Below are 25031 nucleotides of genomic sequence, written 5' to 3'. Positions count from 1 at the left end.
CCCTCAAAGGGGCTGTGGGGACCCCCGTGCCTGGGGGTCTGAGGGGCCGAGCCCTCCAGCTCCAGCCTGCCCACAGAGGGGCCCAGGAGCCAACACAGGCATCTCTCCAGGGATCTTCAGCTTGACATCACTCCAGGGCTGACTCAAGGCTCTGTCTCCCTGCCCAACCACAGGGACAGCAGAAGGAGAGGACACACAGGGTGTTCCCCACCCCGTCTCAGCCAACCTCCTGCAGTCTCACCCATGACTGGGCAAACCATGGGGTGCTAGTAGCACCCCCGCAGCAGCCAGAGCCCCGAGCACGGCAGGCCCTCAGTGACACCCTGCCAGCCCCAAGCCCCATGGGGCAGTGGGACACAGACTGTGGGATCCCCAGCAGGGAACTGGGGGGTGTCTGACAGAGAGAATGGAGTGCACCCCTCACTCCCCCAAACTTCAGGGCTGCTCTGCCTGCCCCAGGCTCCCTTACGCACGCAGACAGACACACAGACCTCTCGCACACACACTCTTACACACACTGATACCCCCACTAGGGCAGTCCCCTCCCACAGCAGCACTTGCTGCAACCCCACCACGGGGCATGCCAGGGGGTTCCCACAGGCAGCCCAGACTCCCATCTTCCCCCAAAACCCCACTCCAAGGCTGCTGGGGTGAACTAGTTAGTTAGCACAAACACCCTCCCCCGGCACCTCCCGTCTTCTCCTTGGAAAAAGCCTTGGAAGGGATTATTTTTTTTCTCTTTTTTTTTTTTAAACCAAAAAAACCCCCCCCAAAATTATTATTTTTCTCATCGTTTCCCTAACATCAATGGAGGCACCTGCTCTAGTGATAACACATTGAAAGAACAGTATCGTACACACTGTCTACAGCGCGGAAATGTACAAGCACGAGGTACACGAACCCGAGGGGGGAGCGGGGACAACAGCACACAAGATTTACATTGAGAAGAGAGGCGGGGGGCTGGCCCCCCGACCTCTGGAGGGATTAGAAAGGAAGTCTGCAAAGTCTCTCCTTGGTTTGAAGCTCTCCGAACTGGATATAAAATGAGACTTCCAAGAGAAGAAGCCTGTACAAAAGTCAGGACAGGGTGAAAGGGTTTGGGACAGGAGGGGGGAATGGGCAAGGGGGCTGAGGGGGTATTTTTCCATTTTTTTTTTTCTTTCTCTTTTTTAAACTTACAATTTAATAATATTATTTTTTTTTTCTTAAAAAAAGACAAAAGTAGGAGGTACCAGGAGCCAGGGGTTCCAAAGGGGCCCCAGGCAGACTCACGCAGGGTGGAGGGAAACACAGGGGCTGCAGGCAGGGAACAAGGGCACCGGCTGCTCCAGCAGAGCCGCGGGTCCTCCGTGCCCCCCAGCCCCCCACCACGCACTTCCTATATACAAGGGTCCCCCCATGGCTGTGCTGCGCTCTTGCTCTGGGCAGCAAGGGGAAGGGGAAGGTGCAGGAGAGTGGGAAATGTGACGGGGCCCTATCCTCAACACCATCCCAGCACTGCAGGATCTGACCCTGGCAGGAGGAAGCCCCGTGGCAGAGCCCGAGGCACAGGGAAGGATTTCCATCACTGCCCCTCCCAACCAGCCCCATGTTGGACTGGGGATGTGCAACCCCACCGCAAGTGGCTGCTCAGCAAACACCAGCCACGGGGCCAGGGAGGAGGAGGAGGGTCTCTGTGCTGTGCCAGACCCCAACACACGGCATCTGGTAACGCCAGCCGCTGCCAACACCTCCCCACCAATTCCCCCTCACTCGGCAGGGAGGGGTCGGGCATGTTGGGACAGGGATGAGAAGCTCTGTGGGCAAGAAGCAGAAAAGAAGAGCGCAGGGGGAATAATGAAGCTACGGCCCCGGAAACCCACCCCTGCCCTGGGGTCCGTCAGGGAGGCAGGCGTGGGGGTGCGGGGAGGCGGCGGGGGTGACGGCTGGGGGCTGCCTGCCTGGTGTGCACCCCGTCATTCGCGTGGCGCCGATCCGCCCCCGGTACCTCGCCGCTCCCCAGTCACTCTCCGTTGCAAATGTACAGGTAGATTGGTTGGGACTGAGTCCACGGGGCGGCGGGGGGGCCGTTACTGCGACGCCTGCGACGTGGGGTTCTCTGACTTGCTCTCCTGGCTGGAGGGCGGTTTGCTGTTCCAGGGGCTGTTGGCCCCCAGCGCCGGCGAGTTGTTGAAGCTGTCCTCGTCGTCGATGCCGTTGGCGGCGTCAAACTGCGTGTTCTCCAGCCGGGTGATGAGGCGCTCGTCCTCGTCCCCAAACTCCCCCCCCATCAGCGTGGGCTCGCCTACCACCATCACATCCTGAAAGGGGAGACGGTCCCGAAACATAATCGAGGTGGGGGGAGCCTGGGCCGCTAGACCCCCTCTCATCAGCGCAGCCCCTTTCCCCAGCTGTAGGGCCACGTCCTCATCTCCACTGCAGAACCTGAGCTGGGGCACTGAGTGGGGCAAACACATCCTCACTCCCTTGCAGGAGAGCAAAGGGACTCAGGGAAGGCGGCTGGGACACCCCCTCCTTCTTTTCCCCATCACATGGGAAGAACTGGGGTGGCTCAGACAGGCAACCCTGGGGGTCTCCCCCTAGCAGCTCCCAGGGGCAGGGGCAGAGAACCCTCCCCTCCACCCCACAGCAGGAAGAGAGAATGGAAACGGGATGCTTACAGGTACCTGACTGGACAGGGCAAAGGTGCTGGCTGGGCTCTTCTTCTTGCTGTTGCTGTTGTTGGTGTTTCCCCCACCAGAGCTCATGGTGCTGCCCCCTGACATCTTCCTTTTCCGGCGCTTGCTGGGCTGCTGCCGTGCTGGCTCAGCTGGTGAAGGATGGAGACATACATGGTTAGTCCCAACAAGAGGAAGCTGGTACCCCCCAGGCCCTTTTATGCAAACCCTACTTCTTCAAGGAACGCATTCCTCTCCAGGCTGCATCACCACCCTCCTCACCTCCACATCTCTGCTGTCCTCCCAGACCAGAGGACAGGTGTGGGGGCAGGAACACTTCCATTCCTGCTTTGCTTTCCACTAGCAGCTGGCAGCCCCGAGGCAGGGAGCACTGGCTGCCTGCAGCCCTGCTCTGCACCACTGGGAAGGCAGACCAGCATAGAAAGAAGCCAAATGCCTGGTTCACCACTCCCAGCCTTATGAAACAAAGCCAAGTACAGCTCTGGGGCTGGGAGAAGCCTGCACCGAGGGCAGGGCCTGAGCAGACAGTCCCAGAGACCCCCAGGCAGCACAGCAGGCAGTGTGAGACTCACCGGGCGGAGCGACCATCCGCTGCCACTTCTGGAAGAGGCAAGTCTTGAGGCAGTCCCGGGGACTGAGGCTGTAGGTCTTGTGCCGTGACATGAGCTCCTGCATTGGTTCTAGGATTACACAGAGCTGCAGAGAACAGACAGACTCTGGGTTAGATTGCAATGCTCTGGGGCTCAGCAAAATGGAGACCCCAAAACCCTAACCCTACACCTCTACAGGCAGGTGTCTGTGCTGCAACGACCCAAGCCACACCATGAGTTTGTGGGATTTGGCAGACCCAATGCCCCATCGCTCTCTACAGCCCCTCTGCAAGATCCCTTTCACAAAGCCAGCCTTGCAGCCTACCCACACGCCAGGGCAGCCTGGCATCAGGCAGCTGAGAGCACAAGACATGGCAGAGCTGCAAACCCCCTCTTCTTGCACACTTACTCGGAGGTAGTTGAGTGTGGAGTTTGAGAGCCCACAGCGTGTGATGTTCTTGGATAACTGGTCCAGCATCTGTGGATCCTGTGCCTAGGAGTGAGAGGGAGAGAAAGCTCAGCTGCATCCAGGCTGGGAACAGCCCTCCCGTGCCCTGGCCTGTGATGCAGGACTGGGTTGAGGTCCCCCACCTGCACAGCAGCCTGAGGAGCTCAGCAGCCCTGTGCTGTTCATGCCCAGGGGAGCTCCTGGAGCTGTACTCACATGCATGGCAAGGATGCTGCGGGGAATAAGTTCTCGATGCTGGCGGATGCTGAAATGCCACGTCTTTATCCTCATCATGTCATCAAACATGAACTCCAGGTAGAGCCGCCCCTCCACACACACCTGGGTGGGCAGGGCACAGGGTCAGGCACAGGCTGCCCCAGCTTCCCCCAGCCCAGATCCCCTGGGAACCTACTGCTGCACACTGGAACACACTCATAGTGGCTTGCCTCTGCCTCATGTGAGTCTCAACAGAAGCCATACCCACAAGCCCAAAATGCACAGCCCCGTGGGATTGTAGCCACCAAGAGGGCAGAAAAAAACAAGGCAGGAGGGCAGCAGAAGCTGCGGGTGCTGGCAGTACCTGGGTGAACATGGGCTTGCCATGCTGGGTGACCATGGTGCACTGGTCACAGTCCAGCGAGACGAAGTTGTTGTGGAAGGATTCCTTGGGGTGCTTGAGCACGTAGTACAGCTCTGTGGCTCCCCCCTCAAAGATGCTGCGGAAGTAACGGGGAATCAGAGTCCGGCCAATCGCTGCAGCAGGAGAAAGAGGAAAATAAGGTCAGTAAACCCAGCTCACCCAGACGTTCCTTGGAATGTACATGAAGAGGGTCCCCCCATACCTTCTGTCTGGAAACAGCTGAGCTCTGACACCCTACCCACATCCCCCATAGCACACAACTGTCTCCTGCTGGATGGCAATACCCTTAGGAAGGAGGGCTCAAGCTGGTACTCACTGTATCTCTTTGGTCCATCCTCCAAGCAGAAAGTGATTGTTAACATGGCATCATCCTCAAAGAACTCTGTGGTGAATGCATCCCACCACAGATTGTCACATTCCTGGGGACGGCAGAGAGATGCTAAGTTATGGGGAGGAGACAGAGACAGACATACAGACGCTGGCTGCCAGGCACAGCAGCCACGTGCTCAACCCACGGAAGACTGAGCTCCGAGCTGAGTGCTCAGAGATGGGGGTGACAAGCCCTGTCCCACAGCCGTATGTGGGAGAAGGCCCCCACTGCCAAAATACTGCCCTGGCCAACCCTCACCCTCCCAGGAGCCTACCTCTGTCCAGTTCTGCAGCCGCTTGTTGAGCTCAAATATCCTGTAGTCGGTCTGGTTCCCGTACGGCGTGTGCCTCCTGCCCAGAGATCACAGCAAGCCATCAGAGGGGATGGCAGCCACAGGGTGCGGAGGGGTCCTGAGCCCACAGGGGGAATACATACAGCCCCTCCAGGGCTGGCAGAGTCTGAGCAATCCTCCCACAAGCCCCAGCCAGCCAGCATGCTGGCCCTGCTGAGGCACCCCCACCACAGGCACGAGCTCCCCCCCAGCAGGGTCCACACTGGCCCCCATGCTTACCCGATTCCAGGCTCCAGGTACGTCGGTGGGTACATAGGAGTAGGTCTAGCAGTGGAAAGAGATGCAGGCATATCAGTGCTAGCAGGGATCTCCCTGCTCACCACAGCTCCTACTTCCCTGGCTACAGCAGGCAGTCAGGCTCACTGGAGCTGAGTGACTCCCCACAGTGCAGACTACTCTGGCTGCCAACATTTGATGGCCCCATGGGGCGAGCTGTAGCCCAAAACTGGGCTCTGATCCCACATCATTGGCTCCACCACCCCTGAGACCAAGCCAACTGCTCTTTGGGGACATACCCAGCTCCTCTGCAGCAGTGACTGGTGCCAGGCAGGACACATTGAAGAAGGGGCTGTTTTGGCAGGAGCTGGGAGGGCTCCCTGTCATTCCAGGGGCTTGGTCAGGCAAAGGGCTTGGCCTGACAGAGCTCAGGATGTGGAGGCTTCCTTCATTCCAAATATCACTCATTCTCAACCCACTATCACCTGTGCCTGCTCCAATTCCCTCTTTGCCCTTATGCTAACTGAACTCCATGCACTGCAGTCTCAGTTTGCTGCTGGGAAGCATAACACAGAGAGCCTGCAAACTGCAGAGTGTCCTCGACATTGCAGACCCTTCCCTGAGCCCCAGCTCACCCCACATCTCGATCCAGCATGGTGCCTGGGTGGAAGGGGGGGAAGGCGTTGCCGTTCGGGGGCTCCTTTGGCGAGTACAGCTTGAATGACTTAGAGGAACAGCCTGGAGAGAAAGAGAGAGGACACGGGTCAGTCAAGGGCACCCTGTGAGGAAAGACACACTACTGCTGTTTCTCCTGGAGGAGGAGGTGGAAGGATGCACCAGTCAAGCCCCCGTCAGCACAGCCCTATCCCTCCTCTGCTTCCCCCAGATGTCAGCTCACTCCCTTCATCCCACACACAGCTCCAGGCCTCCCCTGTGCAGGACAGAACTCAGAGGGTCAAGGCTGAGCTCTCAGGATCAGCAGCCAGAGGGGCCCAACCGCATCCCAAGGGTTTCTCACTGGTACCCAAAGTTTGTCAGTTCTCAGCTGGCTGTGCTCTGGGGATGTGCCCGAGGGGGACAGTCCAGCTGGTGAGCCTGCAGAGGGGCTGGCTGGGCCCTAGCCCTCCCTCCCACACTGCTCCTAATCCCACACTGACCGACCCGGGAATCACACAGGATCTTTTTGCTGACCTTTCTATCGTCATGGTGATGGGTGAATAATTGCCCAGAGGGATGGATGGCGGGTCCCCAGGCAGCCACCATCTGCTGCTCAGGCAGGCCAGTGGCCACCCGGATCCAGGCAGAGAGAGAGATCCCACACGCCAGCCCCCAGCTGTGACCAAACCACCCAAAGCCTCACTGCCCACCACAGCACCAGGGCAAGGAAAGAGGGCCCACAGAGGGGTATGGGGAGTGATGGGGTCTGCAACGGAGCACACGATATGTGAAACCAGCACACATCCTGGAAGCACCTGGGGCCCCCAGACCTGCTAATAGCAGACATTAGGCAAGCCGGGCAGAGCCAGCCCCAGCCAGGCTCCTTAGGGGCAGCCAGGGGCTCCCACACTCGCCACCCACTGCCACCACAAGGGCAGGTTCCGGGAGCAGCGGCTGCCAGCACGGCTCCCGAGCCCCGCGGGAGCCCCGGCACGCCCCGCGGCTGGCAGGACCCGGCACGCTGCGCCAGGATGCTGCTGAGGCACGCGGCTCCCTCCCTCCCTCCCTCCCTCCCTCGGGCAGGCGGGCGGGCAGACGGGCTGACCTGGATGGGGCGCAGCAGCGGGCGAGCTGCCAGGCAGCTCCGGCTCCACCGGCTCAGCCGGCCTGCCGAGCACAGACACGTCTGCCCCCGTCCCGCCGCGGGCGGGGGCCCCGAGCCGGCCGTGCCGGGGCCAAGGAGGGATCCCCACCGGCTGCCCGCCCGCACACAGCCCTGGGACGGGCACTTCCCAACGCCCACGGACCGCCAGCATTGCCGCCCGGTACTGCAGAAAGCAAACCCAGCAGGGAGGGAAGCGGCCCAGAGGCGCCAGCCACACCAGTGCCCCTCTGGGCTCCCCTCCACGGCCACGCTGTGCAGAAGGGTGCCAGGACAGGATCGGAGCAGCAGCTCGACCATGATGGATACAGGAGGGGAGTAAAAAGCACCAGAGCCAAGGAAAGCAGTGCCACCAGCACAGGGACCCAAGATGTCCAGCTTGTAGCAACAAAGAGCTCATTAGCCAACAGAGGTGAATAACCAAGGCATCACCTTCACCCCTGCCGAGCCATCTGGGACCCCAAGTCAGCAGTCACAGGGACTGCACACACTGCTGAGCAAGGGCTGGTCAAAAATAGAAGGGGTCACCTCCCGAGCATTAAATCCAACCTCCAATGGGGAAAATGCGTGTTTTACTTCTTGATTTTCTTGGGGCCTTTTCACCACGTTTCCCCAGAGCAGCTGAACCCAGCTCCTCTCCAGCTCTCACCAGGATCTACCAGTCCTGTGGGGCTGGAGCCAGCCCAGCCACTCAGCCGTGGCTCACTGCTCCCACTCCTGCCCGCCTGCAGTGAGGATAAGTGGGACATGGCACAATTTCTCATATGGCTGCTAACAATGTCGGCCCCTTGCTCTTACTGAATGTTTTCATAGATAAAACAAGTTTTAATAGGGAGTTTGGTGCTAGTCAGTTGCTGCTGCAGAGGAGTTTTTGCTTTCTGCTTTATCCACATCAACTTGTGCCTAACAGACAATAATTCAGCCCAAAGTGTACTAGAAACACAGCATTTCTATTTCCTCCATTCTGTTGTTATACAACATGACACTGAAGCATGTTCAGCACATAGGAAACTTCCCAAAACTCCCAAACTTCTGTTGAAAACAAACCAATTCATAGGCAGAGACAGCAGTGGCTGAAGCACTGCTTGTTTCTGGTCATCATGTCCTGAGGGGCAGCAAAAAATCAGACCCAGCAGGTCTCATCCTTCAATTTCTTTGTATTCATTCACTGATGAGACATGGGAAGACTAAATTCCCAAGGCTTCTTGCCATCCTCAGTGCCCATCTTGTTTTTCAGGGCGCAGGAAGGTCTCCTGGGGTGGTGAGACCAGGGAGACACATCACTCTCCATCCATTGTGCTTCTCATGCTCTTCCCTAGCTCCCTGCTGCTGGAGATGGGACAGAAGACAAGCCAGGCCATCACTTCTACCCAAGCCTCCATTTCCATCCTGGGCCTTTCCCAGCAGGTTAATATGGAGACACCCTGCTTTTGGAGCTCTGAGTGACCTGTGTCAGGATCTAGAGGAGTGGAGAGAAGCCTGTTATGTGACCGCAGCAAGACTGGCATCCTGACCAAGTATTATTTTTAATGCAGCGTAAAATATGTTACTGGATTCAGTGGTTTGAAATAACACTAACAACAGCCTTAGGATTTGATACAAGCTGTCCAAACTCTACTTTCACCATAGACACATTACATACGTTACATGAAGTAACACAATTACTTTACAGCAGCAGGAACACCAACTTTTACTCACACACAGGTCATGCTGCCTGGTCCAGGACATCCCTGCATCACCACCTCTTTTCTTCATACTGCCCCAGCTGCCTGCAAGCCCTGTCCAGCCAGGTGCAGTGACACAGAAATGCAGGATGTGGCCTGTCCCAAGTGCCTGGTTCTAGCTGCTGTTTCTGCATGGTCCTGCTCTGCCTCCTGCTTTGAGCACAGGATTTGGGCAGGCTTGGTGATGCATGCAGGCTTCGTGCAAACAGGGATGCTGCTTGGTGGCTGAGCATGCAATGCCCCTGTGGAACATGAGGCAAAGGACATGCTTCCTGTGGCTGCTCACAGGTGCTGGCCCAGTGACACAAAAACATTTAGCAAGGGAAAAAATCAGGCTGACGCTGCAGCTGGTGAGCTACCGGCCCAGGCAGGTCTGGGCAAAGAGCACAGTGCTCGTGGCCAGGTGGGAGGCTCCATGGCTCCTCCTCAGTGTGGAGGCACAGGAGAAGGGAACCCCAGGAAGGGATCTCACAGCTCAGCATCCTCAGCCGAGACCAGGTCCACAGACCTGCCACAAAAACGTGGGCAAGTAAACAGCTCCAGGTGGGCGACCGCCCTGGGAACAGAAGGCAGGTGCCCTGTCTGTGACTCATTACAGCCCAGCACTGCCCAACCTTCCACATCTTCTCCTCTGCTGCTCCTGCTTGTGAACTATCAGCCCTATGACAAAAGCTCTCTGGTGCACTGTCCGGTGGGTTTGTTGGAGCAGGAATGATTCACATCCCAGCCAAGCTCACAGAGCTCGGGAACATCAGATTCCCCAAGGTACCCAAAGCATGGTGGAGACCTCACAGAGCCAACACAGCCAGGAGATAGCAGGGTACTGTGAGCCAAGACCAGCACCATGGAGCTGCCTGCCTGGGCAGGGGACATGGAAAGCAGGGAGAAAAGCCTGCCTGAACTCCCATAACTTCACCATCAAAGAGCAAAGAACTGCTGAGGACAAAGGCAAAGCAGCATCAACATCTTGGTCCTCCTGTACCTGTGGCTGCTGGAATCGGTGCCCCCCTACCAGACAGGAGCCACTCCTGTCTGGGCAGCCAGTGTGCTCTCTGTGACAGCACACCACCAAGACAGAGGTTAAAAACATAAATTATGAAAAAAAAAATCAAGAGGTGGGGCTTGAAAGGGGCTGCAGGGTTACAGCTCAGCTGGGGAGCGTCCTGCTCCTCCCAGGAGCCCGGGAAGAAGAGAGGCCAGCCTCCTAAGCCGGCCGGGCCGGTGCTTCCCGGAATGCCCCGTGCCGGCTTCCTGGCTGCCTAACCAGGCTTTAAAGTGTAAATAGCGGCATTGTTTCGCAGGGCTGCCTCGATGGGGTGTGGGCGCCCTGATAGAGGGAAGAAATACATCTTTCCAGGCCAGTACTGCTGTCATGAGGGTGCTTCTGGGACTGGGTGCAGGGCAGCGTCTCAAATAATTCACGTGGTTTTGCCCAGTGACAGTGCCTGGTGTCCGGGAAGTTGGCAGGGCTGGGAGGCAAACATGAAGTACTCAGAGTGACTGGGACAGGCAGAGGCACATGGAGCACACAGTGGTCTGTCCCCACAAGCCTGCCTTCACCTCTTCTTTCTCCTGTCTTTGGAATAGAGTGGATGGGGAGAGGCCAGTTGCAAACTCCGATGTTATTGTTAAGCCCGGAGGAACCCAGGTGGAACCCACAAGACACAGCCTGAGACATTATCAGTGACAATATAAATTTGCAGAAACCCCGTTTGTTTTAAAAATGCACAACTGGTGAAGCTGAAGCTCCCAGGAGGCTGGGCTCTCCAGGGAACAGGAGATACCACTCTGGGAGGAGACCATGTGCCATGGACTCAGTGGCATCCAGAGGCTGACCCCAGTTAGGACGCTGCCTGTCCAAAGGCAAAACCTGCATTGCTGCCTGCCTGGCTGCATGCAGGGATTATTCTCTCACTTTTCCCAAGCTGCACATCCGAGCCATCCACAGAGCTTATCTGGACCACAAGCTGCCTCCCTGCTCACACCACACCACGTGCATGGAGTCCCAGCCCCAGGTCACATCCTGCAACATCGGTGCAAAAGTCCTCCACAGCAGCACACAAAGCATCTGAACCCAAGGGTGCTCTTCTCTGCAGATCAGGTCACAAATTTAGGGGGACAGCCAGAGAAGGGATAATTAGCCTGCAGCTAATTATTACAAAGTGACAATCTTGATGAAGGCTGCAAAGCAGTGACATCTGAAAGCAATAGGTGAGGAGAACCTGGCTGGGCTGTGGAATTGCAGGTCAGGGCTCAGCGTAGTCCCACAGCCCCAGCTCTGCCAGGGTCCAGGGTCTCCCAGGAGGCATCCTCTGGAGCTGGACATTTGGCTGGGCCCCCAGGGAACTGCACTGCCCTGCAGTACCTAGGGACAGCAGAAGTCTCCCCTTTCCCATTTTCCTCCTCAGATGATTCAGACACATAGACGGGGAATTCTCCAGGAGGGAAAAAGGGAGAAAAGCACACCCTGCCAATTGCAAAACAGCCAGAAAATTGAATCACGTCCACGGCTGCAAGCCCCAGATGCAATCCCACAGATAACCCAGTTTCAGCTCCACTACTATCAACTTACCACGAGGCAGTCATTTCCTGCAACTCTCAGGGAAATATCCCACTGTCCCTAATTACTCCTTTCAGTTCACTGTCTCAAAGATGATCCATAATCAAACGCTGTCGGTTTCAGCCTCAGAAATGCACCTTTCAAATTTTCAGACACTTTCTCTCTCTCCCAGACCCCTTCACCCTGGGGCCCTGCCACCCTGCAGTGACCAGGCTGACATCCCTCCTGCAGCATGCATCAGTGCAGCACTGGCAAACAAACAAACAATGTCGTGTGGGAACCGTGGGGCTGGAAAAAAAACCCTGTCAGCACACCTAGAACAAAACCCTCCTAGCAAACTGGGATTTTCATCATCAAAGGTTTTCTAGGCTCTGCGGCAGCACAGAAAAATTCAGTTATAGCTAACCATGCCGATGGCCCTGCAGAACATGAAGGCAACATCCCCACTCATAGCTGCTTGCCTGCCACGCACATGGTGGAACAAAACTACACAGCTCTGCATGGCATTGTGGGCTTGTTGCTCAGGGCAGCCCTCCACAGGGACAAGACCTGCCTGGGAGAGCTGGAGCTGAGAGCCCCAGCGCAGGGAAGCGACAGCAAGAGGCTGCGGTCTGTGCGTGCACTGAGAGAGGGGTACACAGCGGTCCTGCAGGCCGGCAGGACCCCCAGCGCGGCTGCCTCGGAGCGCTGGAGGCTGTCAGCCCCACGTGGCGCATGGAGATTCGCGATCCCGGGATGCAACGCTCCCCGCGCTGCCCGCGCTGCCAGCGCCGAGAGCTGCACGCTGGGACGCGTAGTCTCCGGAGACGGCGGCCCCGCCGCCGGCCGCCTTGCTCCATGTTGCCTCCTAGGTGGAGCCCCGCAGCCCTGGCAGCCGGCCAGCCGCCCGCTCCGGAGGGGGGAAAAAAGCTGGATAACTCCCGCGGCGAGGATCCAGCTGGCCTCGCTGGGGCAGCATGCGCCCGGGGGCGAACCATGAGGCTGGAGTGCAGAGCCTGCCACAAGGTCTGGGCCACTCACAGATGCCCATGGAGAGGAGGGACAGTGTGAGCATGGCGGGAGCCCACTCTGTGCAGCTTACAAAGCACCTCCGTGGCTTCTTCGAGCTGCCAGGGCAAGCCTCTGCCCTCCTGCCCAGGCAGAACTTCTCTCTCCTCAGTACTTGGCTAAAAGGCAACATGGAAGTGGCTGAACGAGGGACAGGCAGGCTGCTGGCAGCACTGGGGACAGCAAATGCAGTGGTTGCTGGGCTCCCACCTCTGAACACACAGCACGTGCTGCCACTGGTGTCAGGCCTTTGGACAACCAATGCAGGATGGGGCCAAAACCCCAGGAGGCAAAAGGACATGGTCATGCACATGGTCAAGCACACCTGCCTAGTGCTCCTGAAGACACCAGGAACCCAGCTCCAGGGAAACCCTCTTACCCCAGCATCCCTGGTTACAACTCCACCCGACACAACAACAACCCACGAGGCAGCAAACCTCATTGTGGCAAGCGTGACAACCCACAAACACAGAGCAAACAGCAGGAGCACTCTGTCCCCAGATCACTCAGAGGATGGGAGGCTTGCAAGGGAGAGGGCCAGCAGAAGTGCTATCCTGCTCTGCCACCACACAGGACTTCAGGTTTGTATTGTTAATGCAGATGTGAAGCTCACGCCAGTGCAGAGCTGCAAGCACATGAAAGAGGGCACGCTGAGACCACTGTGGGCCAAGCACTGCTGCCACCCTGCCAGCCATGGAACAGGAATGGAGTCCTGGGGCTGGACTGGTCCATATCATCTTCTCCTCCTGCATCCTGAGCAGCTGGGCAAGCTCAAGGCTTCCAGCTATTGCTGCTCTCTGAAAAGAAGTTGAAAGAGGCTCCAGGTCCCCAGCCTGGGGCACCTTTGCTTCAACTGAACTTCTGTGGCTTTTCACTGCCCTCTTCCTATTTTACATGGATTGTGACCTGCTCCTGGTGAGGGGAAAAGTCACCAAACGGCAGAAAAACCTTTGTGTCACCAAGTCTTCCAGAACCAGCCTGTGCTCCTTGGATCACAAGTTTTCCACTTTGAGGTGACACAACTTTATGTCGTTCTGCTCAGCACTACTCAGCATTTAAGGGGTGCTCAGATCACAAACCTGGGATTTCTACAGCATCAGGAGTGGAAAGACCATATTCAGTTCTACTTCACAGAAAACCCTAATTCCCCCAAAAAGAGATCACTCCAAAACCTAAGGCTTTAAAGGAACAAGGACACTGACATTTACCCACACTCACAACAGAAGCAGTAAGAGCTGATACCTGACCAGCACTGGAGGAGTCGCTGCAAACTGCTCAGACAAGGTGCTATGGAAAGCACGTGGAGAGCAAGTGGGAAGACCCTGGGACGGGGTGTTTGCTCTCACACCTGCCTGGCCCAGCCTCGAGCAGGCTCAGACCCTCCTGGTGAGAAGAAAGCAGGTGACAGTTTGCAGCGTGGCGTAAGTGCACCCTGTGTGCTCCCAGAAGGTGACTCCCTGTTAGACCCCACAGCCTCAGAACCCTTTGCTCACACCTCACCCTGAGAGTGGCTGACACCTGGTTCTGGCTCCTGCTGCGGCACTGGCTTTGGCTAGGGATGGCAGCTGCTCAGCAGGTTCCTGCCATGGTGCCTGGCTTCTGCCAGCTAAGGCTGCAGGGATGGGACTGGGGGCTGCCCAAGCCAAGGGAGCCCCAGTAGTGCTTATCACCCATCCCTAGAGGCCAGGCTGGCAGGGACTACTAAACCAGACACCCGAGATCAGGGCAGCCTACCACAGCAGGATCCACCAAAGGGGCTCCAGGAAAACACCCCTCCACAGCTCTAGCATGCATGCTGACTCCTCAACTGGAGCTGCTGAGGCTTCCCCACTCCTGAGGATGCTGTGCTCTCCCTCAGCTTGGTCCCCACTTCTGGCTGGCCCAGGTAAAGCCAGTGCTTTGTCTGCCAGGGAGAATGAGCCCCGTGTGCCCACGGCCCCCTGAGCCTGGACACCCGGCAAGGCAGCTTCTGAAAGACGCGTGGCCCTCATGTGTTTGCACCCCTTGGACCTTCTATTCCCTCTGCACCCGCGGGAGGCTGGTGGGAGCCTGTGAGCTGCGAGCAAGGATGAAGTTGCAGCAGGCAGTGAGGTGCGGCAGGCGAGCAGCCCCAGAGCCGGGCACTGGCCCCGTAAACCCCGTGACAGCACAGGCAGGGGCACCAGGAGGGCGTGGGGCAGCTGTCAAGGGGCTTCGGCAGGGGAAGGAACCCGGAGAAGAACAAAGGGAGCTGCGGGCTGGGATGGAGCAGGGCACAGCAGGGCATGGGGGCTGCCGGCAGCACCCCACCAGGCTGAGGGTGCCCCTCCAAAAGCCAATACGTGGTGGAAAAAAAGGGGAGCCAGGGGAAGGGAGGAACACCACGGGCAGGGAGGGGGAGGACAGACATGGGAGCTGGAGGGGAGGGAACGAGCTGAGGGGCCAAGGATGCACTGAGCAGCTGGGGAGGGATGAGGAACAGGAGAACTGGGCAAGGATGGAGAGGGAAGCCGAGGAGGGAGAGGGGAGCTGAGGACAGGGAGAGCCGGGCCGGGGGACCAGAGAGCGGGCAGGGAGCTGCCGCGGGGACCCCGGGCCGTACGGGGCCCCGGTGGGGAGCGGCGGCGCGGTGCGGCCGCGCACAACTTCGCAGACGCGGGGGCGGCGCAGGCGGGACCCCGGCCCTCACCTCCGCCGCCCGAGCGGGGCCGCCACCGGGGCGGGGGGGACCGGGAAACTTCCTTTGTCTGCGCCGCGGCCGGGACCACAATGGCTGCGGCGGCGGCGGCGGCGGGGCCCGCTCCCCCCGCACCGGCTCCCCCGCCCCGCGCCGCCCGGGGGCCCACGGGTGACGCCCCAAACGGGGTCCCCCGAGAGCTGTCCCCCCCCGCCCGCCGCCGCCGGTACAGGCACTCCCCGGGATGGGGATGAGGGAGCCGCGTCCCGCTGAGGAGCTCGGCACCAGCCGGAGCAAGGATTCTTTCCCTAGTGCCAAAGTTTGAATAAAAATAGACCTTTTCCTTAGCTTGGTTTCGGGGTGTCTGAAGTTTTTCAGGATTTTTTTTTCTTTTTGAAACTTGTTTCCCTTTCCCCCAGTTTCAGACGAGAAAAGAAAAATACAAGCGGTTTGTTTGGGAGGGGGGGATGAAAAATAAAATGTTCCAGCTTGCAATTGCCATCATACCCCCAGGGTCTCCTTTCCGTGACAAAACTGCAACCTCTTCCAGTTAGGAGATTTTAGAAAAAAATTTATTATGAATATTTCCGTTATAAAAAAAATTCCATTTTTCCCCTTCCCCTTTTGCCCCACATCTGCCCCTTGTAGCTTCTGCTCCTGCCCTGGCAAGTCAGCCTGGCACAGACCTCTGCTGCCAGCCCAGCCGGCAAGCCCATGGGCTCAGTGCACACACATGCATGTATGTACACACACACACACACACACACACACACGTGTGCTGGTACAGCTCACCCTACACACACGGGCTGCTGTTTGCCGATGGGCTGGCATGCACTCGCATGCCTTCCCGAAGGCCTCCCGGCACAGCCCCGGCTGGGTGTGCGCCCATGCCTGGGGCATGCACACCCTCCCACGGCCCCCTGCTTGCAGGGCCAGGCCCGCACCTCATCCCCTCCCCAGGCCTTGGGGTAATGCAGGTACAACCAGTTGGATCCTGCCAAGCACACTTGCTTCCCCCCACCCCCCTCCACCCAATGGAGCAGACATGGCGGGTGCAAAACCTCATCCATGAGGTTTTGGGGGCTTCCTCCCATCCGTGCCTGTGCACCCCCAAAGCCCTGCACCTGAAGAGTGGGGGCTGCCCCCTGCTCCCCAAGCATGTTGCTGTCTGGGACCAGCACTGAAGAGGGACAGGCAGCATCCCCTCACTCCTGTCCCCCACACTCATGGGCTGAGTAGGCTCCAACCCTGCCCTGCTCCACATTGCACCACCATGATTTCCCCTCACTCTTGCAAGCTACCCTGAAGTATCATTTTCCACAGCCACATGGCTAAATAGACCAAAACTCTTTCTAAACCCCAAATTTACAGAGAAAAACTCACTGTAAACCTAAAAACCTCTGTGACACCCTACTCTGTGAAAGGCACACGCAGCTGGAGGTACCCATGCTCTCAGTGCCTTGATAACTGGGCACAGGGATGCTGTGAGCGCCCCAGCATGCTGGCCCTTCACTGCCTTGTCCTCCTGCCAGCCCAAATCTCACCCATCCAGGGATGCTGTGAGCGCCCCAGCATGCTGGCCCTTCACTGCCTTGTCCTCCCGCCAGCCCAAATCTTGTGGCACTGGGTGAGATGGGGCTGCAGCATGCCGACTCCCACCATCATCAGGCCAAAAAAAGTGCTGGCTGCAATGCTGGTGACAGCTATGGATGGCACAGCCCTCCTGGCCAAGACTGCCACCAAACACAGTCCACCTGCACCCCATTCCCAATCCAAGGCACAAAGACACACAAGGCACAACCACCCACCAGCACTGAACACCACACTGCTACTGCAGAATACTGCAAAACAGTGAAAAAAGGGGTATTTTGTCCCCATATTAGACACCTGTGCCATGGCCAGGGGATCAGAGAGCAGCCCCCATTCATCCCCAGCCTCATGGCCAGGCCCAGTGCATCCACTGCAAACATGCCTGGAGCAATTTATCCCGGGGCTCAGCAGCCCTCTGGGACTGCTCACGTGTCCCTGCTCAGCTCTGACGACAGCGCTGGACTGGTCCACGTGGCTGCAGCAGCCCCAGCTGTTTATGGTTATAGCCGAGTTAATAATTAAATAGATGCTGGATGGAGAGCAGAAGGGCTGGGATGCAGCTGGGAAGCGTGTGTGGCAGCAACGGTGTGGGGGAGCCCCTTCCTCACCAAGTGCTCATGTGAGGGGAGCAGAAGGCTACCCAGTATTTGTGGTAGGGCACTACATCCCCCAGAGCACAGCCTCCACTCTCCCCCTAGCAAGGGCCCCATGCCTGCCTGGTCCCCCCAAAGTCCAGCCCTGATCCAACAGCCGGCACAGGTCTCAGGCCAGGGAGCTGGCAGCAGCTCGGGAGCAGGAGTGAGGACAGGGATACATCCCAGGCAAATGGATGGGAAGAGCCCGGTGGGGACCAGGGTAGCCAGGGGATGCCCAGGTCTCTCTGATCCCCGTGGCCACGGCTCGGTGTGCCTGCAGAGTGTGTGTGAGGGGTCCCAGGCGAGCAGGGCAGGAGGCAGGGCATGCTCACACTGACACCCAGCCAGGGCCCTGGCAAGCGCAGGCGTACAGCAGGGACGCGGACACGCGCTTACATAAAAAATAATAATAAAAATCTGCTAGCTCTGCAAACAGCACAGCCTGCACTGGAGACAGACTGGCCTGGCACTTCCAAACCTCATGGACTTGTCCAAAGAGCAGCCAGACCCAGGCACCATCACATGTATGCAGATGCAGTCTGCAGCACAGCATGCATCCTGGAGCCCCCCCTTTCCAGAACACAAGAGCCAACCCTGCAAATCCTACCATCCTTCAAACAAAAATATGCTTTGTTTCCCTGTTTCTCAAGGAGGGGCTTCTCTCCTCCCTAAAGCTATGCATGACCAGATAAAAAGGGAGTTCTGGAACAGGAGGGGCCCCCATTTTTGGCTGGAGAAGCCACAGATCCATCTCTCCAGAGGAGGCTTGGGGGAGGCTGGAAACTACATGGTGAGTCATGCCAGGCAGGCAGCAGATCCTGGGGGCTCCTGGGATTAACCCTTCAAAGCCAGAACCACTTCCAGACACCCAGAGGCAGAAATAAAGGCAAGGGGCTGGGGAAAAGCTGCCAGAGCAGGATGAGAAGTTACAGGGCCACATCTTGAGCATCCTGTGTGGGACAGAGAAATCAATCTGAGTATGTGAGCAGAGGACAAGCAGCTACCAAGTGCATGCATTGGTGCTTATCCTCTCCAAAACAAGAGGATGTGGAGAAAGGTTACAGTGGGGTGCAGAACCCCGGAGTACATGAGGTTCACATGGAGTGTCCACCCTCACGTCACGCCTTGTTCTGGTGTCGTGGGTCAGCCTCATCATCACTGGGCTGCTCACAGGCTCCATGGGGAAGCAGTGCACAAACAAGCTGTGGCACATCCTGCTAGAATGGGGTTTCCCTGTGGCACCAGCACCAGAGAAATGACCCACAGTGTTCCTGTGCTGTCCCTGAGACATTGCAATGCACATCCTGCAAGACCTCAGCCCCAGCATAGCCACCCACAGCAGTGAGCCCCAGTTCCTCTGCAGAAGCCCAGGGCCAGCCTGCCAGAGCTGCAGGGTTTTAAGGCTCCTCCAAAGCCTCCAGGTGGATTCTCTCATGTTACAAGAATGGTTCGTTTTACAGCCCCTTTCCTGGCCTGGGAACTCACAGCAGGGAGGGGGTGACGTGCAGCATGGCTGCACAGCCCCAGCATCCTACGCTTGCCCTCTGTCCCTCAAGAAGACCATCTACTCTCCAAGGGACAGGCACTGCTGCTTCAAAGACAACCAAAGCAGAATCCTCAACACCCAGCGCTGCAACTCTTGGAACTCAGCCCTGGTCAGAGAGCATCCTGGTCCTGGGCCCACTGTTCCCCCTGCACTCCCTCCACTCTTGTCTCTCCCAAGCCACAGAGGACCCTTGGCATCCATAAGAGATTTACATAGCTAGGAGCTGCCACCCACCAAAACCCCACCCACTAAGGCTGCCATCCCTCCTGGTACCCACATGTCACTGTGCCCTCCCACACTAGAAGCTCCCTTGGGAGAAGGTAAAGGACATCTTACAGGGCCATGGCTGTACACAGCTGACTCGAAGCAGGTAACTCCACCAGCTGAGCCCACCCTCTGCCACCCCCCCACACGGTGCTGCTGAACACTCGGGAGCAGCTCTCCGAATATAGCAGCATCAAATAGCTCCATCAATAATGCATTGCTTCTGCTTCCTCTCACTGCCGTGTTTTTGTTGCTAACATGCGTGTCCTTCCTGTTAGCAGCTGCCTCCTCCCCACCAGCTAGGCCAAGCAGGGACACAGCCACGGTGGGATGGTGATGGCAGCTCCCCCAGCTCCAGGTCCAGTTCCTGTTGACACAGAGCCCCATCTATACCACTCGGGGGCAGCCTGGGGTTCTGGGGGCAAATCCTGCTGCCGTCCAAGCCTCCTGCTGCGCACGCGCTGGCAGCAGGCAGGGAGACTCGGCATGCCGTGGCTGCCCAAAGGATTTGGCAGGGGCACCAAGCTGGGAGGAGCATAACGACATCTCCCCAGCCTCAGCAGGGAAATGCCCCTCTGCAAGGACTTTTGGCAGCCTGGCAGTCCCCATACCCAGGCGGCACCCCCATTCCCAACTCCATGCAACGCCGCACCACATCAGGCTCCTCCAGCAGCTCTGCGTTGCCATCCCCGGCAGGGAGAGAGCTCCTGCTGCCGTGCTCCTGCCTGCCCCTGCCCGCAGCTGCCCCGGGCTCACCCCGGGCCCACCCCGGGCCAGTTGAAGCAGGCAGGTCGGGGTGCCTGGACCTGCCCCATGCCCAGCTGAGTTGCGTGCCTGCAATGCCACGAGCTCCCATGGGCTCCTAGTAGGGAGGCAGGAGCTGGTGTAGGCAAAAGCTGGCACCCATCACCCTGCAGCTACTCACAGCAGGCAGGAGCAACCTCTGCCCTGGAAGGGAGACCCCCAGGCTGCACAAAACCCGGGTTGGAGGAGAATGCATGTTGCAGAGCAGAGGTTGGTGCAACTGGCTGCTGTAGAATGGTCCAGCCAACACCACCAATGTCCCAGCCTGGCTTGGGCTGCAAGCACTATGTACAGCCACCTGGGCTGCACTGCAGAAATCTGGCTGCATACACACCTGTCCCTTGGTGTGTAGTAGAGGGCCTCAGGCTGCTGCTCCTGCAGAAAGCAGGGGCCCTCCCAACCTCTGCGTGCCACTCTCTCAACCATGGGTCCATCCTGGGGCACAGGCACCACCTTGGTGCAGGGTAACCTCTGCTACCTGACTGTGGGTTCTACAAAGCTGGGGCAGAGAGACACCCTGCAAAAGGGGGGCTGGAGCTACATCCCACAGGGCCCCCCAAAGGAAGTGGCAGCAGAGGGGTGCGGGCAGGGTGTTATCAGTCACCCTGTGGGCAGGGCGGGTCAGGGCTGGACAGGGGCCAGCGCCTGCCACAGCGGAGATTATGCTTCGGGTTTAACGTTCATCCCCATCCATGACCTGCCCAGGAGAGAAGGGGGTGAGCTGCACTGGGAGGCTGGTCTGACAGCTTTGGAGACTCCTGAGCCCCACCAGCACCCCTGCTCAAGAGGGACTCCCAACAATGGTGCACAGCACACTTTCCCACATTCCCCTTTTGGGAGCACACAGCAGTGAACCTCCCAAAAACCTGCCAGGCATCACCCCTGCTGCAGCCACCCCAACCCTGCCCAGCAGAGACCCTGGCAGAGGGGCAGACTACTGCCACTATCCCTGCTCCAGGTGGGGCCCAGGAGCCCCCTGGCAGCCCTGCCTGCTCCCCAGCAGCCTCCCCCCGGCACCGGCAGGAAACCACAGCCGCAGCCTGCGGGCAGCTGATAACGGTCACCCAGCCCCATCCTGCCTGCACCCCAGCACCCGGGGAGCTGTCCCCACACCCACTGCTCCCCGGGCCCAGGGCTGCACCCACACCGTGCACAACGGCAGCCCCAGGGCTCAGTGTCACCCTGCACAGAGCCGGGGGGTCTCGCTGACAGTGCGGCTGGTGCTCCAGGACTCACCAACAGTTGCTGTGCATGGGCACCACGCTCCCAAGTGTCCCAGCATGCTCCTGGCACACCATGCAGACCCATGCCTCATGTGTTCTAGCAACATGGATATGACGGGAAAATCCCAGAGCACAGTGCGGGAGGAGAGGGTGGCATGAAATCCAGGGATCTGACACACAGGGATGAGTAGGGGACACTTGAGCTGCTTCGGGTCCAGCCCTGCCTGGGGGCATACAGCCACCTGGCCAGTGCATTCCTGGCCACAAGGGTACCTCCCTGCCCTGGAGGTCCCATCCCCCAGGGGCATCCCCTCACTCGCCAGAGAGCAGCTTTTACGCCAGAGAGCAGCTTTTACGGCAGTTTGTGCTGACCTCCCTGCCCTGGAGGTCCCATCCCCCAGGGGCATCCCCTCACTCGCCAGCTTTTACGGCAGTTTGTGCTGGGCAGGTAACAACATTCCTGGAATAAACTTGGGGCCCAGTGCAAATACACAGTGCTGAACCTGCTGGCATTGGTGTGGCACTAACCCATGCAGGATTCTCCAGGCAAATCCTGGATGAGCTCACACTGGCCCCAAGGAGCGCTGTGATGGTGCCTCACACCAACAACAGGACCCCTGAGGAATCCCCTCACTGAGCACCAGGCAGCCACAAACCCATCAGACTTCGCCACAGCATGCCAGGAGTGGGCAGGAAACACAGCACACGCCATATCTCGTGTCAGGCACGTCTCTGCTAAGGGGGACAGGGCAAGTAACACCTTTCACCCAAGCATCACTGGCAACATGAAGAAAGCCTGGACTAAAGCACATCAATATGCACAACGAGGCCTCGGGACCCGTGCTGCTCCCCTCCTCCCCAGCAGGCCCAGGGGCACCCCAAGGTGCCAGGCTCCCCCAGGGGTGTTTGGGAGCCAGAGCCCACAGAGGTCAGGGCTGCCTGCCCCCCCGCCGCGGCACTCAGCCCGCTCGCTGCCATCCCTTTCCCAGCGCATCTGTCGCAGAAGGCATGTGGCACAGCTCGGCCTCGTGACAGTGGGGGATGCACGGCGCCAGCTCGGCAGAAGGGAGGGATACGGCAACGGGCCGTGCCCTGGCTGGACATGTCCATCCCGGGACCCAAAGCACGTGCCTTGGGAAGCTCTCCCTCCAGCCAGAGGGGCGCACAGGCTGGTTCTCTGCTATGTGTCCCAGGGAAGGTGCTGACCTTGGGAAAGTTGCTTCCCTGCTATGAAGCTGGAGCCAGCCCCGCAGGGAGGGAGAACAGCTCCACTCTGCTCTGCTTCCCTCCTCCCCCCCGCACTGACACCATCACTACAGGGGGAAAAACAATGATAATAATAAAAATAATTAAGGAAGAAAGTGCAGAGCATGCTGGGAGAGTGCGAGGTGCCCCCAGGGGTCAGGGCCCCGCTGGGGCCTGGATGCCAAGACCTGTCTGCTCCAAGCAGCCCTGGGCACAGCACCACCAGCACCAGCCAGCTGCTGCCCCAGCCGCTGCCAGCTCCCCTCTGAGCCCATTACGCTGCTCACCTCTCCATATCTGAGGTGGGGGGCAAAGCCCCCTTCAGGCCTCCACTGGCCCCAGCAGCTCCCCACCATCCTCGGGCACAAGAGTTCCTAGCTGACAGCCTCCCTGCTCCAAAGCTCTTGCAGAGGGGAAGAAAGAAGCAGGGAAACATCTCTGGAGGGGTGCAGGAGGAGCTGCAGTGGGGCAGGATGCACCCCCTGGGATGGCAAGGAGTACATTCCCTCTGGGAGGGCACAACTTGGAAGGGGGGCAGCCAAACCCCCCCCCCGGGGCAGCAGCTCCCAAGCAGGAAACTCCTCCAAGTTAATGCAGCCCTGAAGAGCAGCCTGGGCAGAGCGGCTCATTAAATGTTTCTGGCTGGCGGGAGGCCAGCGGCAGAGCTTGTTTTTTCTATATTCCGATAAACAGTCCGGGGAGGGGAAGGGGGAGGGGGGCGCAGGCTCTCGATGTGCCACCCAGCCCCGGAGGGGGAGCGGGGGAAGACGCAGGGGGCACATGAACATGGCACGGCAACACTGCACAGCAGCCTCGTGTCCTCCCTGCCCCGGGGCAGCGGCAGGGGCAGCGTGGGGGGCACACAGCACATGAAGCCATCCACAGGGATACTCCCAGGTGAGGGGTGACCCCACGGCTCCCCATCATCACACCGAGGGAGGACCCCCCTCTTTGCACCCACCACCATGCCGATGACATTCCCAGCGGCGTGGGGCCAGCTCCCGGGGAATACGGCGGGGCCCCACCGCTGGCCGCCACACGGCCTTCGCCCCGCCGAGGCGGGACCCCGCCAAGGCCGCGGCTGTCGGGAGGGGAGCCGTGCCCGGTGCGGGGTGCCTGCGGGGCGGGCGCTGTGGCTGCTCGGCCTGGCTCGCAGGGAGGTTCACGTGACTTTCTGCTTGAGGAAGCAGCGCTCTGGCAGCTTCCAGTGGGAGATGGAGGAGGAGGAGGAGGATGGGGGAAGGGGCCGCCTGGCTTCATAGAAACACGGCGGCGAGGCGCAGGCAGCGCAGGGGCGGGGGGCCGCGCAGGGGCACCCCTTCCCACCCCGGCTGTGCAGCTGCAAACCCCTCGGCAGAGGCGGGGGAGGCACGGGGACCGCGTGCTGTCACAGCACCCCGCTGCCCCCAGCAGCCCCCCAGCACGGGCTGCTGGCCTAGCAGGAGGCTCTCTCGGGACCACAGGGATGCTGCCACGGGAACTGGGCTGAGGAGCGTCCCTGCTGTCCCCCCACAGGGACCCCATGTGCCAGATGCCAGGGAAACAGCAGAACCCTCTCCCCAGGGCCCCCCAAACTTGGCTCCCTGTCTGCTGGCCACCGCCACAGGGAGCTGGTGCTGGAGAGGTCCCAGCAGCCCTGCGAGCCCCCTGCCCTGCCTTGCTCCTGGCACGGCAAGGTTCCGCACCAGCAGCAGGCGATGCAGCCAGGCCGGCTGCCCCAAACCTGCCCCCAAGCCCAGGCGTGCAGAGGAGTATCCTTGCGGCAGCACCCTCCCAGGTGCTGAGGCCTCACCAACTCATCACACCTCCTATGTAGTCCTGCAGCCTGGCCAGCCCGCAGGCTCCAGAATTAGGAAGAAGCTCTCCAGCAGACACCCCACAATGGCCATGGTGGGGGCCATACAGCATCCATGTCCACCAGCAGCATTGCCAAGCCTCTGCAGGGACACTATGCCTCACACCCACACGGGCAGCTGTGGCACCCCACAGACCTACTGCTCCAGCCACAGGGGCACTTCGGGGTCACTCTCCACAGTGCCACCTGCATGCCTGCCCAATGCCCCTACAGCACTCTGCCTGTGGGGTCCCAGTTCCAGGCTGGTACCAGCATCCATGTGCTCTTGGGTCCCAGATCTCTTAGTCCAATGGATCTCAGCATCCATGCCATAGGAACCCCAGCACCCATGCCACGGAGTCCGAGCCTCACAACCACATCCTAGCACCCATGCCATGGCGTTCCAATCCCACAGTCAGACCCAAGCGTGCATGCTCTAGGGACTCCAGCCCTTCAGCTGGATTCCAACAGCCTGCACCATGGGGACATCACCCCCATGACTGGACCAAATATCCCCACCAGAGTGACTAGGACTCCAGTCCCCACACCTTGCTGACACCCATAGCTTATCCCCAGCACCAGCACCATGGCCAAACCTCAGCACCTACACTGAAAAGCCCCGTGTTGTAGTCAGCCCCCAACAGCCATGCCCCAGGAACCCAGCCCCATAACCAAACCCCAGCACCAATATCACAGAGACCCCTGCACCAATGCCAGACGCCAGCACCAATGCCATGGAGAATCCAGCACCAACACTGTAAAGACCTCAGCCCCTTAGCTAGATCCCAGC

The 25031-nt window shown here is 59.2% G+C and overlaps 2 protein-coding genes across 5 annotated transcripts in view; one reads left to right on the top strand and one right to left on the bottom strand.

Annotated features, from left to right (window-relative positions):
• Positions 1-725: 725 nt before the first annotated feature.
• LDB1 (LIM domain binding 1) overlaps positions 726-25031 on the bottom strand; it is a 24845-nt gene continuing 539 nt past the window's right edge. The window contains exons 1-11 of one of the 4 annotated variants that reach the window (XM_039708992.1): positions 23369-23389; positions 5930-6032; positions 5298-5342; positions 5001-5076; positions 4673-4775; positions 4297-4469; positions 3933-4055; positions 3678-3761; positions 3251-3374; positions 2661-2809; positions 726-2300 (exon numbers count right to left, since the gene is read on the bottom strand). In XM_039708992.1, the coding sequence (XP_039564926.1) occupies positions 2070-2300; positions 2661-2809; positions 3251-3374; positions 3678-3761; positions 3933-4055; positions 4297-4469; positions 4673-4775; positions 5001-5076; positions 5298-5342; positions 5930-5949 (1128 nt within the window). In that variant the 5' untranslated portion in view covers positions 5950-6032; positions 23369-23389 and the 3' untranslated portion in view covers positions 726-2069. Of the gene's footprint in view, positions 2301-2660; positions 2810-3250; positions 3375-3677; positions 3762-3932; positions 4056-4296; positions 4470-4672; positions 4776-5000; positions 5077-5297; positions 5343-5929; positions 6033-22694; positions 22972-23368; positions 23390-25031 lie in introns of those variants that run through there. The other 3 variants (XM_039708991.1, XM_039708989.1, XM_039708988.1) reach the window with 3 other exon arrangements.
• The window catches only part of PPRC1 (PPARG related coactivator 1), a 19277-nt gene continuing 17535 nt past the window's right edge, over positions 23290-25031 (top strand). Inside the window, exon 1 of the mRNA XM_039708981.1 lies at positions 23290-23304. The gene's annotated coding sequence lies outside the window, so the exon portion shown is untranslated. The remainder of the gene's footprint in view (positions 23305-25031) is intronic.

Source organism: Passer montanus, unplaced genomic scaffold, assembly GCF_014805655.1.
Source record: "Passer montanus isolate IOZ18808 unplaced genomic scaffold, ASM1480565v1 scaffold21, whole genome shotgun sequence".
Lineage (NCBI taxonomy): Eukaryota > Metazoa > Chordata > Aves > Passeriformes > Passeridae > Passer > Passer montanus.
Note: the sequence above shows the minus strand (reverse complement) of the source record. Positions and strands in the feature narration are given on the sequence as shown.